The sequence below is a fragment of the Gobio gobio genome (genome assembly GCF_949357685.1).
Source record: "Gobio gobio genome assembly, chromosome: 22".
Taxonomy (NCBI): Eukaryota; Metazoa; Chordata; class Actinopteri; order Cypriniformes; family Gobionidae; genus Gobio; species Gobio gobio.
In genome coordinates this window covers 27,167,809-27,186,320 of record NC_137118.1, presented here as the reverse complement: position 1 = coordinate 27,186,320, position 18,512 = coordinate 27,167,809, and the positions used below count along the sequence as shown (strand labels likewise).

The 18,512-nt window shown below is 38.0% G+C and overlaps 1 protein-coding gene across 1 annotated transcript in view; it reads right to left on the bottom strand.

Moving 5' to 3' along the window:
• Positions 1-4,635: 4,635 nt before the first annotated feature.
• The window catches only part of ddx4 (DEAD (Asp-Glu-Ala-Asp) box polypeptide 4), a gene marked incomplete at its 5' end in the record, with an annotated part of 51,719 nt that continues 37,842 nt past the window's right edge, over positions 4,636-18,512 (bottom strand). The window contains 7 exons of the mRNA XM_079803997.1: positions 4,636-5,223; positions 5,305-5,412; positions 10,644-10,914; positions 11,083-11,182; positions 15,029-15,174; positions 16,034-16,200; positions 16,306-16,435. Of these exons, the coding sequence (XP_079660123.1) occupies positions 5,137-5,223; positions 5,305-5,412; positions 10,644-10,914; positions 11,083-11,182; positions 15,029-15,174; positions 16,034-16,200; positions 16,306-16,435 (1,009 nt within the window). The 3' untranslated portion in view covers positions 4,636-5,136. The remainder of the gene's footprint in view (positions 5,224-5,304; positions 5,413-10,643; positions 10,915-11,082; positions 11,183-15,028; positions 15,175-16,033; positions 16,201-16,305; positions 16,436-18,512) is intronic.

The window sequence follows — 18,512 nt, the reverse complement described above, 5'->3', positions numbered from 1 at the left end:
ATATCCGGGTGAAACGGCTTCTGAAATCAGAAAAAAATGTAGGGTGAGGCTTGATTTCGTCCTTCGGGAATTGATTGGATCGTTGGAAGTTGAGGCAGATTTGAAGTTTGCACGCAGTTGTGGAGAAAAACTCGATCTATCTCTTAAATAAATGTATTTTCTCTTTAAATCTTTTCTACATATGTTACTGAGCATATTTCCTCACTTTTCGCTGGTTTATGCTACAGATTTAACTTATTTTAAGCCTTTTATGGTTTTATTTCTGTAAAACTTTTTTCTCAGCTCTCCCTTATAAGGGGGGCGCGCCGTAAGCGCGTTCACACACGCTGCATTCCTCAGTGCGAGCAGTCACCACAAGCCATAGCTGTCAACATTGAACATTGAAAATAAGGGAGATTTCCCGGAATCCATCCACAAAATAAGGGATTTTTTTACACGATTCTTACCTACAAACTTAAAAAAAAAGAGTCTAAAGAGTTTATAACTACACAAAATATTTTGATTTTGGCCGTCAGCGTCCTGATCCATCATTGCACATCACACTCATCTACTATACTATCCTTGAAGTTTACTTCCCGCTACTTTTTCCCTCTTACTCCCAACCGCGGCTGCAACTGTATGGAGTCAAAATAGGGCCACATATATCTGCAAAATAACACAATGTTTTGCAAACAAGAAATATGTTTTGCAAAAAAAATAAAATAATTTTGCAAAAAAAAATAGAATATTGAGAAAAAAATGCTTTTTTGCAAGTAAAAAAATAGTAATTGCAAAAGAAAAGTTACAACTGAGAGAAAAAATAAAGTTTAGCAAAGTAAAACTTGCAGCATTGACTTTGCAACACCTTTGCGCCGCTCCTTTAAATCCGCGTTTCCGTCATCCGTGCCTCTGCGGCGCAAGCTTTCCTTTGCGCTTCATTTTTCTTTGCGCCTCGCTTTGTGTCCCTGATTTGACGTGGGGGGGGGGGGGGGGGGGGTCAAGAGGTTGGGGTGTGTACATGGGTGTGTACAAGGGACGAAGGCGCGTCCTTCTCGTTACGTCATCAGCGCGAGCCCCAGACCGTATGGATCTCGAGACCTCTGTGTCATTCTGCTGCATATCATCTAGCTGTCTTTGAACACAAGAATATATTGGGCATGATTAATTGCATACATTTTTTTAATCATGTGTTTTTTTTTAATTAATGAGTTAAATTGACAGCTCTACTTGTAACACTTTACCCCAACACTGATGATGTGTCAGACAGATTCAAGAAATTATTCCTGATGTAGTTTGGTTAGTTAACATAACTGAGAGCTGCATGCATGCAACATGGGTATTTATAACCCTTACACCAGAATGCTAGACATCGATGGATCATCCTCTGCATAGAAAGTGAATGAGATTGGGCAAATTAATTGAGACAGCGAGAGATCAGCACAGTTGCTCAGCCTCAAGGGCGAGTGGCCAAATTTAAGTCAGATTGTATTTATTGACGTAACGAGAAGGACGCCTTCGTCCCTTGTACACACCCCAACCTCTTGACCCCTCCCCCACGTCAAATCAGGGACACAAAGCGAGGCGCAAAGAAAAATGAAGCGCAAAGGAAAGCTTGCGCCGCAGAGGCACGGATGACGGAAACGCAGATTTAAAGGAGCGGCGCAAAGGTGTTGCAAAGTCAATGCTGCAAGTTTTACTTTGCTAAACTTTATTTTTTCTCTCAGTGGTAACTTTTCTTTTGCAATTATTAGTTTTTTACTTGCAAAAAAAAATTTTTTTCTCAATATTCTATTTTTTTTTTTGCAAAATTCTTTTTTTTTTTTGCAAAACTTTTTTTTTTTGCAAAACATATTTTTTTTTTGCAAAACATTGTGTTATTTTGCAGATATATGTGGCCCTATTTTGACTCCATACAACTGTCTTCTTCTTCTTCTTCTTCGATAGTAGCCTAAGCCAGTGTTTCCCAACCTTTTTTCAGTCATTTTATCATACGTTACGCTAGGGGTGTAACGGTACAGATTGCTCACGGTTCGGTTTGTATCACGGTTTAAGGTTCACCGTTTCGGTACGGTTCAGTATTTGCTATGTTCAGGGAAAAAAGGACTACTGTCAAATGAAAAAAAAAAAGAAAATAATAAGAACAAATCATTTAAATACAAGCAGCAGCACAAATAAATACTATTGAGCAAAGATACTAATAAAATAAACTATGCTTTTCAGGTTTTTCAGGTACGTCTAACATTAGTTTTCAGGTACAGAAATTGATCAAATGTAAAATAACATTGCATATATGACTGTATAAATTAAAGATTAATCCTATTAAACTTACAAAAGTTATTCAATCAAGAGCAGTGAGTGATGCCCTTGTCTTTTGTTTGACATTAAACAGACAGCAGTAAAGGCTACTGCCCCTTTAAGACCTCGGATATGCGTCGTCTTTTCTGGACTGTATAAAGCTTACTTAAGCCATATACAGACTATGTCTGCTAGAATACTCATCAATATGTTGACATACTTTTTGCGTGAGTTTGTCCGTTCAAGAGCAAGACTTGAAAGAGAACTCAATATTTGCGCGCTGAGAGACGTGTGCGCGCTCTCGGATGAGTGCACGGAAAATTTTCTCACAGTGCGCGCGACTTCTTATTCGCGTCTTCTGGCACTAAACCAGATAGTTGCGTGTTCTGAGTTAACACAATCAGAACGTAAAAATACGGGATATTTTACGGGAAAATACTAAAACGGGAAGACAGCGGGAAAAGAGCTAAAATACGTGAGAAACCCGGAAAAAACGGGAGGGTTGACAGCTATGCCACAAGCTGTTCGTCCGACTACATTGAGTAATTTTTACATAAAAAAAGCTTTTATTTCTCATATTTTTATGTCTTTTTGCCTCAAGTCCTTCTTGAAGAAGGTATTGTGTATACCGAGAAAAATGCACCTAATCACCATGCTAATCACCGGGAGAGAAGAGAGGTCGTTTCGATGGGGGAGGGAAAGTTAACATATTTGATTAAAGATTATAAGGGTAAATTAATTTTTTTAAAATAATGAAGTGCACAGATAAATCAGTTATAGTAAACACTACAATATTAATATAAAAATACGAATTGTAAAATTTTATTTCATGCCGCCCTTTAAACATGCCATGATGTACTAAACATGCTAGAAACACGTTAAATCATGCAAAACTTGGCTAATTACAAAACCGCTGGTAGCAGTGTGGCAAATACAAAAAATGACTGACCTAGTCCACCTAACTTACGCATATTGCCCACTGTGTTGTGGTGCGAGTGCCTTTTTATCGCTGCTTGCAGCTTTAATAAGCGTTATAATCTTATTGTAAGTTGTCCCCTCAATGTTAGACAGGTCTTATTTTAATTCACTCTGCTAACATCATATACTTCCATGGACATTTTATAAATATAAGTATTTCTGGCTATGCCAAACTCATATTTTATCAGTATAAATTGTGTGTGTGTGTATATATATATATAAAATAAATAAATCCTTATTACTCAATCTCAAACCACTGGAAAAAATTAGGCCTTCAAATCTTGCTGTTTATTTCTCTAATGGAGAGCAAAATACACTGTAGCTCAAACCAGTAGTCTTAAACTCATTGTAAAGTTAATTGGTAACACTTTACAATAAGGTATCATTAATGTATTAATATGAACTAACCATGAGCAATACATCTTACTGTATTAACTAATGTTAACAAGATTTTGTTTTTAGTAAATGTTGAAATTAACATTAACAAAGATAAATTGCTTTATAAGTGCAGTTCATTATTAGTTCAAGTTAACTAATGAACCTTATTGTGTTGCCAGTTAATTACTGCTTTGTGCCTTTTATTAACTAGCAATTACGGTCTTTTGCGTTTGTTCCACTACTTCAAATGTAAAAATAAAATGGTATAGGAAGTTTTTTATTTAAACAAAGAAAATTGCTAAAACCCTTGTTTCCCGAGCTTTGATGACCGTTGAATATTACTACCGCCTCTTCATTTTAGGACGCTACACATTTCAGTTAAATTAGAGAAGCAGGACTGTATATTTACACTGTCATCTTAATGAATAAATTTAAGCATACATAATGTAGTGGATCAATACTGGCCACTACTAACCAGTTGCTATGGTTAAAGGGTACTGTGGGAGAAATTATTTCTAAAATCACAGCTCCCTCAAGATGCATATGAGAACATTCAGACTCCATTACCATGAAAACCTGAAGCGGAGATTCTCACATTAGCCTAGGCGGCTCATTGAATTGACTTCAGTGTTTTACATTCATACCAGACATTTTCATCTCCTGTAAAAACAAAGCAGCTTATTTAAATATTTTGTTACAGAAAACTGAAGGAGCAATATTTTTTAAATGATTCAGAAATTTCAGAAGACCTGCATGTTCTTCGGGGTTCAGTCTTTATGACCAATGAATTCGCAAGTTTCAGTAAATGGTTGTCAAGATTTCTTTTGATTTATTTGAGGTTGAGAATGAACACTTAAAACCAACTCAAATCTTGAATTGGTTTTTGGATTTTTGTGAAAAACGTTCCATGTTTATTTTTAACCAGAGTAGAGCCCATCTCTGACACGGCCTGATCACTGAATCCTGACTGGGAAATATAACATTCAGATTTTAAAACAAAGTTGTCAGGTAAACAATCACTTTATTTACCTTTATCTGGCAAGGTACATTGTCAAAACAAGTTTCTTTACTTGTTGTATACTTTGGCTTTAAGACGAAAAATGTCAAGAAAAACAACCTGTAAACGGTCACATTTACCAACAGAACGGATTGATAAGGTACAACTGTAGGAAAGAGCTTCAGGAAAAGACTCACAAAACTCAATACCCTTAGCAAAGTGTTAAAATGTGAAAACTAAAAACAAATCCACTAATCCAGGTGTGCTCCAATCAAAACAAGTGATTCAAAGAAAAAAACTCATCCAAACCAAACTGCTAAAAGGCATCATGTCTTGATTAGTATTAGTTCTTGAGATCAAACCTACAGCTTCCAGAATGTGACTTTTTAAATGTAACAGTTTTACTGTAATGCTACCTTAATCTTTCAACTTTTTAAACAAACATGGAGAAATGAATTAACTGAAAAATAAAAGTTAATCTATATAATAGTAACTAAGTGTACGAGTAGTTATTCCCATTCCTCATCATCTGCTGCGGCTGCTGGTGGGTTCGGGGTGGATGCTTGCGGAGGCTCGTCTGTCTTGAAGGATCCTCCCTACAAACCAAAAGCCATTCAGTCATGCAGCACTACAGCAGTTCAACTGAAGCTCAGGGCAGGGATGTGGATATGGCGTACCTTCCGTGAATCTGTAGATGCAAACATTCTTCCACGTGGGTTGAAGCCTGTTGTGCCATGAGCACTGAAAGCTATTTCCTCCAGCCATTTGGGAACCGTCTGTTGAGCCTGGGAGATGGAGGTTTATGGAAGTTATTTTGATATTTACATTTAATCATTTAGCTTTTGTCCAAAGCAACGTACAAGAGAGGAGAACAGAAGCAATCAAACCCACAGAAGGGCAACAATATGCAAGTGCTGTGACATGTCAGTTAATCTAGTACAGTACATGTAGCAAGTTTTTTTTTTAAAATCTTTTTTTAAATGGAATAGAAAGTGTTATTAGTGGGTCAATATTGATGAGAAACGTCTTTAGTTGTTTCTTGAAAAGCTGCTTGGGTTGAGTTAGGCAGGTCATTACACCAGCAGGGAACAAATGTGTCTGTCCACCAATCTGTTTTTAATGAAATGAACAGTTCAGTGAATATCCTGTATGATCATTAAGTATTATGGGCTTAAGCATATTTGTGTGAACTATATACTAAGCATACCCCCACAGAATCTGCAAGACAAACTCCACTTCATTTGAGCACATGTGGTGAACCAATAAGGTTTCTTCTTGCATAAAGCAAGCACATTTGTGACCCCGTCTGTGAAACCCCGGCTAAAGTTGCATAATCTAATTATGAGATAGAGCGTCAAAGTAGTCATAGCCATAAAAATGACCAAAACAGGTATTTTGTGTTTATTGCTGTAAATGATAGATTATACCAAGGGCTTTGAGATGCAGTACTCAATTTTTCATTTATAATATTATAAATACTGAAATTAATGATCTTTTTGACGCTACGTTTTATTATTTTGCACCAAAAAAATGCCGGACGTGGGCTTCTTAAATATTGATTTTAATCGTCTCTGTTTACTTTTGACGCAGAAACTGCTGATGCTTATATCATTCGGTTCAGAAACGTATTTTTTTCCAATTTCAAAGTGCAAACAGACCATAATATCAGGTTTTTGGATGCTGATGCACTGGGTTTATGAATTCCCTCTCTGACAAGGCGGCCGCGGCACGCGGAGCGCAAGGAACAGAACAGCTGATAGTTTAATTAATAATGATTAATATAATATTAGGGATGCTCCGATTGATCGGCCAGAGATCAGTATCGGCCGATAATCATATTTTATGACTCGATCGGTACTCACTAACTTGGCCGATCTCACGAACCGATCGCAATTTGATGTCATCGCGTGAGGGCGTACATGACGCGTGGGGTAGTAATAGTAGCAATTCAAACGAGAGCTTTGAAGGTAGAAGTGGAGAAGGGTTCCATGTGAACAGCAGTTGAACACGGGTCAGTCGGTCCTAAGGGATGGGCGCATGCCATTCGGAAGAATAGCGGAGTAAGTTACGCAGAGTGAGCTGATGCAGGGAAAGTGCATGATACAATTTGTCCTAAACATGACATGCCAGTTATTTTAAAGCCCTTAATATAAAGCAAGATATTGTCAACGCGCAACTTATAGTTTAAAGCAGCTTGTCCTGTCACTGTCAGACGCTCTGAGAGATACTTGTGCTGACAGACAGATAAATACCTGCAGTGATTAATGAGTTTGAAATGTGGTGCTTTCCTCAGTGCATAACTTACATTTCACAGGGATATTCTCCCTCTGTAAATGTTAGAAAGTCATGCAAATATGTCAATTTTTCTGTCAGGAGACGACGAGCCTTCTGGATGTGAATCTCCGCTAAAATTCAGACTTCCGCGAGCGCCGCCGCGCGCATGAGTTTCACAACAAACCCTCCCCGCATTTGGGGGGTACATTTTTTTTTCTGTTGGCTTGGTTGCCTTCTAAAATTCGAATTACAGGGGCTAAATATCACGTAATTGGGGTCTCTTCAACCCGCGGACATGAAAAACAGCCCGCGGCAACAGTGTTGAAGTAGCCCAATTCCGCGGGAAAATAACGGACTTGGCAACACTGATCCGCACCAAACAGACGGAGAGCTATAGGATAGAAACACAATAATTCTGACTAAAGTATACATATTTCTAAAATATTTGTTGTTGGACAATAAATGTGCCATATGTAGAATTTTAAACCTACAAGTATGTATATTTTTATGGAAGTGACCATAATAATTGGGTAATCAAATATAGGCTAATATACTTTTGTTTTTATTTTCATTTTTAGTTCAGTGAATTAAAAAACAAAATTATTAATACATGCCTACATTACATTCACTGTATTTGTTTATAGCCTTCTATATCAACATTGTTTTTAGGACATTATTGGGCAGGATGTGAAAAAAGTATTAAAATAGATTTTTTTTTTTTATCCAAATAGAAAAACGTAGAAAATACAGCCCTATTAAGTATCCTGATATGCATAGTGTTATGAAGAAACCCCATTTAAAAGGCATATTAAAATGTTCACTGTATAGTGAATAATTTGTGTGATTATTTAGTACCCTGTTAAAACAATAGTTCCATTACATTACATAATTACCATAAAAAAATGTAACAAATATAATAATCTGAAAAAAATGTTAACAGTGATCAGAGAGCTTACAAATCAGTGAAGCATTGGAATCGGGATCGGTAACGGCCGATCACCATGACAAGAAATCGGTACTCGGTATCGGCAGCAAAAATCCTGATCGGAGCATCCCTATATAATATCATATTTTTTGTAGGCTAAATAAAGAACCCGTATTATATATTAATATAAAAAAGTTGCATATGTCCTTCGGAAGCAAAGCTGTTGCTTATGTTTTGGTTTCGGTTTGTAGCCATTACGAATAAGCATGAATGAGAACAAAGTGCAGGACGTGCTTTATGTAAAAGCGCTATTAAGCACAATGAGCCATGAAAAAATCCTAATGAATCATAATCGAATCGAATTGTGAGACAAGTGAAGATTCACAGTTATGACTATATCTGCACAAAGTTTGAGACTGACCTGTTAACTTGGTAGGGCATTACACAGTGAGATTTTCTATGGAGGTTTTATATATTAATGGATATATATAGGCCTATTAATGACTTTCTACTGAGATTTCATTTTACTAATAAAGTTATAGCCCACAAATCATTAGAGTGAACTGATTTGGTAAATCAAGCTCTTGTGGTACCCCCATACGTTTCAATGTTTCACACTTTTTGGACATGCACATAATAAATAGACTTGTTTTACAAAACTCTAAGAATTTTCCCATAAATGTGTCCTATGAAAATGGGAGAATCTTAATGTGGTATATGACAGTCAGAATAATGGTTAAAATGTTTTACAATTTTAAAAATAAGCTTGATTTTAAAATTGGAATTTCTCAAAATCATGGTTTTCTGAGGCTGAAATTCAGCTAATTTTTGACATGGTCTTACTGAGTCAATATTAAAGATATCAAGGTTATATTTATTTTCACAGAATGTTCTTTACATTATGTAGGATGATTTTATGTATAAAACAGTGAATGACAAATTACTTTAGCTGGGTTTTCACAGACAGGGTCAAGCCCACAAAACCAGTCACAAGCCTCACGGGTATATTTGTGGCAATAGCCAACAATACATAGACTAGAAATTTAGACGCACCCTAGCGGCAGAAAATTGATTTTGCCGCGAGTGTAGTCTAGCAACTCTCGGTAGACCTGAGAGCTGGAAAGACCAAACTCTGGTCGGGCCAATCAACGGTCAACAAAGAACGGTCAAAGAAGAGTCATTCTTAAGAAAAGATGTGTTCAAAGTTTTGCCAACCGCATACGGCAAAAGTCTATCAACTAACGTTAGCTCGGCTTCATCTTCTTTGCTGTGGTTGGTTGTGGCGCTCATGGCGCTATCCAATTGCGTGCAAAGGGAATTTGAAAAACAACCGTTTATCCCGCCCCTCGGATTGAACCCTGTCAATGGTGAGTTTCCAGACCCAACATCTTGATGAGAATCTGGCTTGTCAGGCTAAACAATACATTGTATGGGCCAAAACATTAGGATATAAAGTAAAGATCATGTTCCATGAAGATATTTTGTAAATTTCCTACCATAAATATCAAAATGTGTTATATTAATATGCATTGCTAAGAACTACCTTCAGGCGATTTTCTCAATATTGAGATTTTTTTTGCACCATCAGATTCCAGATTTTCAAATGGTTTCATCTCAGCTACATATTGTCCAATCCTAACAAACCATACATCATTTGAATGCTGAATAAATTAGCTTTCCATTGGTGTATAAATCCAGAAAAAAAAAAAAATAATTGACTGGTTATGTGGTCCAGGGACACATTTGAGCTTATTAGATTTTTGAACATTAGATTTTTAATTTAGGCTTTTATTCATAAATAATAATCAACAAAAAAAAGTTACTCAAAGTGATCAAGAGATCGAAGATATCTGAATTAAAATTTTTAGGTCAGCCATTATTTACTTCCATTGGTGCAAAACAGCCAATACAATCTGCAATATCTTAAAATAAGTCAAGTATATTAAGTGCCTCTTGTACTAGTTACTTACTATTATTAGTAGGTATTAAGTCATTTTTTTTTTTATTAAGTTCAAACAAACACGAAAAAATGATATACACCACCAACGGTACTCCGACTCTGGCATACCGAACGTCCTCCACCCCCTGCTGCCCCGGCCCATTGTAGTGGTTGACTACTTTACCTAGTCACAAAACTAAATTCTTCCTTGACATTTGATGAAATAGTCATTAGGCAGAGCTCGACATTAACGCTTGTCCGCGACTAAGTGGATTTTTTTCAAGGGGCAAGTGAAAATCTGTCACATTTTCAATCGTGAAGGTATTCTTCAGAAAGGACTCCTGTCCGTGTGATGTTGCTTAACTGCATCATATCATATATGTCATAAATAAAATAAACAGTTTTTACCGCATTATGTTAAGTGTTTCTCTGTGTGAGCTGTGTTCATGATGCATTTTAATTTCTCCTCGAGAGGCTGCACGAGCATCACAGCGCAACCTTGTTACATCAGTTCATTATAAATTATCCACTATTGATTGCCACTTACACTAAATTAATGCAGAATCATTCTTGTATTTTGGTGATTCCCCAGTTATTTTTTTGGTAGCCTTTTGATGTTTTAATCAGGCTACTTGTCCAGTTGGGCAAGTACAATTATCTTTCACTTGCCCTTTAAAAATATCCACTTGTCCCGGACAAGCATTAAAGTCAAGCCCTGGTAAAGATGTGCCATTAACTGACTGTCTGACAAATAAAGGTGACTAACAGCTGTAGAAGACAATTTGTAATACTGATATTACTCCGCTAACAGCAGCTTTATAGTAAACTGGTCAAACCACTGCTGTTCATGTCTTTGATGCAATGTGTGAAGTACAAACCCCTGAAAGGACTTTGACCAGAGAGCGAGCTACTGGAGTGTCTGACTCTGGGTTAAAAAAGGACACAGCCCGACCAGTGTTCCCACAGCGTCCTGTTCTTCCAATGCGATGGACATATTCGTCGATGCTGCTGGGCAGGTCGAAATTCATCACATGCTGCACATGCTCAATGTCCAGGCCTCTGGCAGCGACAGACGTGGCCACCAGCACCGGACATTGGCCGGTCCGAAAATCACTGAGAGCTTTCTCACGCTCCCGCTGTTCCCGATCACTGTTCAGAGAAGAAAAGCCTTTAATTAAAAGCTTCAGTCAAACAGAGTAATCGTAATAACATGCATCAATAACTGATTACCATGAAGAATGGCAGTTCAGAGGTTACAAAGCTACTTTTCAACAGAATCAGTTATTGGGGAAGAGAGTGAAAAGAATGGAATGATACCCATGGATGCTTGTAGTAGCGATCTTTTCCTGACAGAGAAATGTTGCTATGAAATCAGCACTTCTTTTGGTTTCAACAAAGACCATTGTGCGTTCAGTCCCTGTAATTACAAACACAAAATGCCATAAAACTGAACATTTAATGTCTTGGCAGTGAAAAGAAAGTTACTCAGATCATTTTATGCATTTAATACAAAAAAAACCTTGATGTTAATATTGATTCTGTTTTAGGAATCAATGTAAAATTGTAGATTATGATTCTAACAATTACCTAAATTATCTACATAAGGCCCTTCACACATGGGACGATTACTATAATGATATTGCTCTAAAAAAATCTTTCTAAAATGCAAAATAGATTAATAATGGCACAGAGAAACAATATTGTTGAAATCACTTTCAGAATGATTTTTCCCCCATCTGATGAACGGGTGATAAAAAATATATAACGATATGTAAAGCGATAGACACGAAATTGATATCAATAAAAAATGTGTTTGATAATTTTTTTTCTTTGTCATAAGAAACCAGAGGTTGCGAAGCAAGTTTGGTTGCATGAACAAAGGCACTCGCTCTCTGATAACCAAAAACGTAGGGAGTGATCATGTAACTATCCAGTTTGGTTGCACCATATCGTTGTCTCGTGTTGGATTCATTCTTCAGTAAACTGAACCGGCGTGGAGTGATAAGTGGAGAATGAGTGCCGCAGCGAGCAAGGAAATTGTTGATAAAACAGGGAAATAAGTCAGCTCGCCAGTATTACAGTTTTTTAGATTGTATAAGTCGTCAGACTAATGTCGTCTGTAAATTATGCAAGACTGACGTCCCTACCAAGACTGGTAATACCACAAACTTGTTTTACCACCTTAAGCCTTGTTTATACTTTCATCTGGCTCCGCAGCGTGAGCCTCCGCTGACAGCACGCACGCCCCTCGTTCGTTTGGGGACGTGTTTATACTCGGCGCGCTCGCCGTTGTGCTATTCTTGACTTTGGCTGAATCCGAAATCACCCCCCAAACCCTCAATCACTCTTCCCTACTTTAATCCACTAATACAGTTCACTTGAAGGAGTGAACGAAAACAAGTGAGTGAATTCGGACAGCCGCTGTGTGTACATCGGCTGTACACTCTTTATTGCGGTGCAAAGTGGAATAGAATGAGTGCACTCAATAACATCCACTATCGTTTTTTACTGATGTTTGCCCTCTGGCTGAATGCCCTGTTTCAAGGGGCGTGTCTGCTGTGAGACTTCAGTAAAAACGCCCACTGTTGTGATTGGCTGAGGGGGCGTGGTTTAACGAGGTCTACGAGGCACAGATGTCACTTCTCATCAGTTCTCTCAGCACGTCTCAGTTCAGTGAACTGTTGTAGTTACTAGCATATACTTCAGGTTATTACTTTATTTAGTCGGAGGGACTGTCACTCATGTCAGAAAGTTAGTAACTTTATTAAATTATGGCTTAGCGCTGACTCAAGACGCAAACCATTTAGAACGATTCAGTCCAATTTGGTGAACTGGTTCGAACGGTTCACTAAAAAGAACCGGTTCAAAAGAACGATTCGTTTGCGAACCGGACATCACTAATGGACCAGAGAAGGAGCGATTGCTAACAATTATTGTACTGAGTTGTGAGCGCTGTCAGCGCGAGTTTGTGTTTGTATCTGAGCCCGTCCACACGAACACGGGTATTTTCAAAACCGCAGCTTTTTCTACGTGGTTTGGCTGTTCGTCCACACGCAAACGCAGTATCCGGTTACTGAAACCGGACTTTTTTGAAAACTCCGGCCAGGGTGAAGTTTTTTAGAAACTCCGGTTACAGCGTTGTCGTGTAGACGGTGAAACTTGAGATTTCGGCTTGTTAAGTCGAAATGTGCGCTGTTCTCTCCTTTGTTTGACGTTAGTTTGTGCGCCGTTATCGCTTTTGTTTACATGAGTCGAGTCTATGCAATGGCGGACGTATCTTTTAATAACTCTGCTAATAGTGCTTATCACATGTATACAGATACATGCGCAGTTCTCATTGTATTGAAGAACAGAGGTGCCAGAATGCAATACAACATAGTAAGGCAAGTGTGTGAAGCTTCAGTCCACTTGGGCCTGGCCCCTGTGTAGTTACCTGTCACTGAGTCCAAAGTAAACTTGTAGAAGGGTTTCACTGAGCCCATAACATCCCTCAGTGCATCAGTGCCGTGGATGGGACCCATGGGGAAAATCAGGCAGCCAATCATAGCGTGGTTTTGCATTTTCATGTGGACAGATTTTAAACCGTGCTTGTGTGGACGCGATTGTATTTTAAAACGGAAGAGGGAAAAACTCTGGTTATAAAAAATACCCGTGTACGTGAAGACTAGGCCTGAGAGTTCTGAATAAACACAAGTCCCAGTCACGCCAAGCCCGTCTTCCTCCTTATTCTACCAACTTTGTAACACATGTAAATGTACCATTACAGCTGTCGAGATGAACGAGTTACGAGTAAGTGTTGATTATAGCATTGTTTTTAGATATTTTCCTGTCATATGTAAAGTTTTGTGCATTGAGTACACAGCGCAAAAAAAGACAACAGCGCAGTAATCGAATGTAATCCAGTTTATTGTGGGGATAGCTGGCTAGCCTAGCCCGGATACCCCCCTTCTCCTTAATCTCGCGCCGCGTTTGGTGCCTCCATAGTGGGCGAGATGCAGTACTGGGGGTCGGTGATGTTGAAGGCCGACCGGTCAGTGCAGCCCGAGCCTCGGCGTGCGTGAGGTTTAGCTCTAAAGATGTGGCTCTGCTGATGTTGAGCAGAGATTCACGACTATGCACATTTTAGAACAGATAGACGCAACAAGGACGTACAAAAACACTGACTCACAAGATAGAAAACACCGTTCTGTCGGGAGCCGCAACACAAATAATAAAGTTCTGTGTGAACTTGAATAATTAGCTACACATCAGAAATCACTGATCAGGGATCAGAAGGAACTGAAAAAAAGACTTCTGTTTTCATTTGTTCATCCAAACACTGAGAAACTGCGAGGATTCACTTGTTCTTAAGCCATGATCTCTCGAGGACAAACTAATATGGCGCTGGCATGGGCGTGCCAAATTCTCTGGGCGGAGGTAACCGTTCCTGTTATGAAGCGTTATGAATCAGCGAGTCAAATCATGATTCGGATCGCGTGTCAAACCGACAAACTGCTGAAATCACGTGCCTTTGGCGATCCAAACCGCTGAATCGACTCACTGATTCATAATGCTTCGAAGCTTCATGATGCAGTGTTTTGAAATCGGCCATCACTATACAAGTCGTTATTTAGAGTTTTTTTTGCACACAAAAACTATTCACGTCGCTTCATAAAATTATTGTAGAACCACTGTAGTGAGATGGACTTTGTAACGACGTCTTCAGTACCTTTTATGGGTCTTGAGAGTGTAAAGTGCATTGTGCCAATGGAGGCCTTTCTGAGCCATCGGATTTCAACTAAAATATCTTAATTTGTGTTCAGAAGATGAACGGAGGTCTTACGGGTGTCAAACGACATGAGGGTAAGTAATTAATGACCGAATTTTCATTTTTGGGTGAACTATCCTTTTAAGCGCATCATCATCATCATCATCATCATCATGCTAGTATTATTAAATTAAATATTAGAACCTACAATTAACCTAATTTCATATCACAGTCACATGCGTACGATTGAGCACTCCTCAAAGAATCCCACATCAAAATTGAATTGCAAGGTGATCTATTCACAAATTTTCAAGAGTACGTTATAAAAGATATAATTCTTATCCAGTTGTAAAAACCTGATTTATTAATAAACACTCCACCTTTGCTAGTAAAATAGAAAGAACTCATCAACAAAGTAATTATGCATAATTTACTCATTAATTTGCTTATTTAATTTCATATTTCCCCCCACACACACACAATAATATCATGCATACACAACACTTGTGAACACACCTGTCGTTTTGAGCAGTTCAAGCAGCTGCTCTCTCTTGGAGAACTGGTCCACCTGAATGACCGTTTGCTCCACATCACTGCAGGCTCCACCCACCACACCAACAGCAAGGAAAAGGTAGTCCACTTTCAAAAATTCTGCTGCCAACCTGTCATGCAATACATAATGCATACATCAGTCCTACTGAAGCCATTATTTAAAAAAAAATATTTTACAGAAACAGTAAAAAATACAATACTAACATGTATGGTGGTCCTAATTTATTTTCTTTCAAACATTAAGACTAAAACTACAGGGGGCGCTTTACACGTTTCTCTTTGTTGACACTACGAATTTCGTTAGATAGTTAACGCATATTGCATTCCCAAGTGTAAATAAGCAACTCAAACTCACAGCACTTGCAGAGTAGCATTTACTGTGAATAAAAAAAATTAAAAAAAAGACATTGCTGTGTTTTGGCTTTATTCTGGAACATACAGCCATACTATACGTTCATATAATTACACCACAATTGTTGTGATTTGATGATCGTTCTAAGCCATATCACATTCTCACAACCATTAACTCATTAAGTTCAACCATTCATTAAATTACTGGCCAACTGGTGAATACCATTCCAACACTGATTTTTACTCTCATTTGGCACTAGTTTGAATCCTGGCTAACATGCTAATGGCGCACCACAGAAGGTGCTGTCAGAAGCAATCCGTGCATTAAATAAATGTATTAGAAAACCAGGGCTTCTCAACTCTGGCCCTCAAAGTAGTCAACCTTGATCAAACTCACCTGCCTATATCTTTTTTAGTAATCCTGTATACCTTGATTAGCTTGTTCATCTGCGTTTGATCAAGGTTGGCGCTGAACTGATAGGAAATTAGGCCTCGAGGGCCAGAGCTGAGAACCCCAGATTTAAAGCATTTTTTTGTGTTCCATGGGGAAAATGTTATACAAGTTCGGAACAATTAAGTTCTGGAAAAATAACTTCAAAAAGAGTGTCAGAGTCAGACCTTTGAATTTCTTCAGGGAAGGTGGCACTGAACATGAGGGTTTGTCGATCCTCTTTTGGAGGCATTCCTGGAGATCCCACTAGCTTTCTCATATCTGGCTCAAAGCCCATGTCCAGCATTCGGTCTGCTTCATCCAGAACCAAATACCGTATCTTACTCAGGCCAACCTGACAGGAACAAGTCAAACAACGGTCATAAAAAGTGACAGCCACACAATATATAGACATTTATTAAGACATGCATCACATATTAGAGAAAGAAAAAAAAACTACCTTTCCACGACCAATGATGTCAAGCAATCTTCCAGGGGTCCCACACAAAACATTGCAGCCCTTTAACACCTCTCGAATTGTATATCCAGTATTTATACCACCATAAACCACCACAGGACGCACACATGTCCTATGAGATTCAAGACCAATTGTTATGATATTAAATTGATGTACAGTTTTCAACTTGTGGTCGTCAAGCAATATAGAATGAATAAGGGACTTCATGCGAGCCCAAGTGTGGACTATGCTAATAGTAGGGCTGCACGATTTTGAGAAAAAACCTAATTGCGGTTTTTCTGACAAATATTGCGATTGCGGTGCGATTTACGATTTTTGCGTTCGATACTTTTAAGTGCATAAAACCTAAAATTATGAATAAAATATGTTGTTACTTTTACGGCACAGAGGGTTAAATAAACTACATACATAGTGATTGAGGTAATGAGATTGTTTGATGCTTCGTGATTATTAAATACCTGAACCTAAATGCCAAAGAAAAAGACGACATAATGGAAATTAACTTAACCACTTGGTCATTTATTTTGTTTTTAAATTTAACAATCTTAAACACTGAAAAATAGAAAATGAATTCTTATTAGATTTAGATTTACAATTAGAAAAACAAAATAATTCTGTAGTCCACTGCAATTTACTGAACATGAAACTGTTATATTGCAGACATTTTAAAATAAATGACAATGACAATTAAAAACAACACCTTATCCAGCCTTCTGCAAGATAAGAAAGTGCAAAATCAGAAACTGTGTCAGAGTGCTACATTAAAGGTTTTTTACTATAAAACACCAACATTTTTAAGATGCTGGTATAGATTGGTAGTGTTTCCTCTGGATCTGGCCACGGCACGTCGACATATTTTACATTTAGCACTCTTTTGCTCCACGTCGTTCTTCGCGAATCCAAAATAAGTCCAAACAGCTGAACCACCCTTCTTGTTAACCAAGTGCTCCGCTTCCTCTCCCGTCACCGAAGAAGTGCCTTCGGCCATTTCTGCGCAGTTACAAGTAGGGTTGTGCCGATGGATGGCTGACCGACATCACGATGGAGCGCAACCATCGTGATGTCACGCCCCCGTTGCGAGTCTGTTGTGAGTGCGACACACACTAATCCTCTTCTATAGTATTAGTTAAACTAAAAACTTAGCAGGGATTGCTCTGTAAATTAAATTGAGAATGTAACTAATGCATATATGCTATTTTAAATACTGTAGTCTATGCCAGATATATATATATATAGCCTACATTTTGAAATCATTTGAGGCTGAAACCTCCATAATGCGTGTTTATTTTAGCACTTCCGTCAGTGAAACAACACAGCCTATAAAACACTTAAACGATTATCAGTAAATAATGGTAACCTCAAGAATATAAGAGAATTAAATATTAGTTAGAAAAATATTTGATTCATACTATTTCCCCGCAAAGATGCGTCATATAGGCTATACCGCTCTGCGTTTTGAGAGGAATGGGACACAAGCTGGATAGACACTTTTTCGAATATCTTCATCTTCATATGTTCTACTGATGTTGCAAAGCAACACTTGTTGTAAAAGGTCTGAAGAGCGGATTTTATCTTCCACGGGGTCAAGACATTTAGGCAATCTTTGATTATTCACTGCCAGAGAAAACGAAACTAAAATCACCGGCGCGCGTGTGTGTGTGTGAAATGCGCTATTCAAATAAACCAAACTTGACGCGCCTTACCAAGTTTAATAACAAACTGTGTTAAATAAAATTTGAAGTAATAAGGTATTCGTCCTACAGTGTTTTTTATACTTTACCACAGTAAAGGATGTGAATAGTTATAATAGACTTAATTATAAGCAAACGAAAGGAAGAAACGTTTATAATCCCCTGTTAACATGGGTGCGACGCGAGTGAAGATTTGGGAAAAGAAACTAGATGTCCATGTCCATTGGGATAAAATGGACTAGGCCTATTGTTAAAATTCACGGAAAGTCGAGTGATCCAGATCCAGATCGCAAAACAGAATGAAAAGTGCTCTCTGACCATTATATCCTTTACTAGGCTAAGCTTTGCGCTTCACTCCTGTGGTAATATTCACGTCAAACAGCTTCACATACAAAACACTGGGTTAGTAAAATAAAGTAATTTTTTAAAAAGTAGAAAATAGAATTTATGTAAAGAGATATATTAAAATAAAAAGAGCTCAACTCTTAAGTGGAAGGA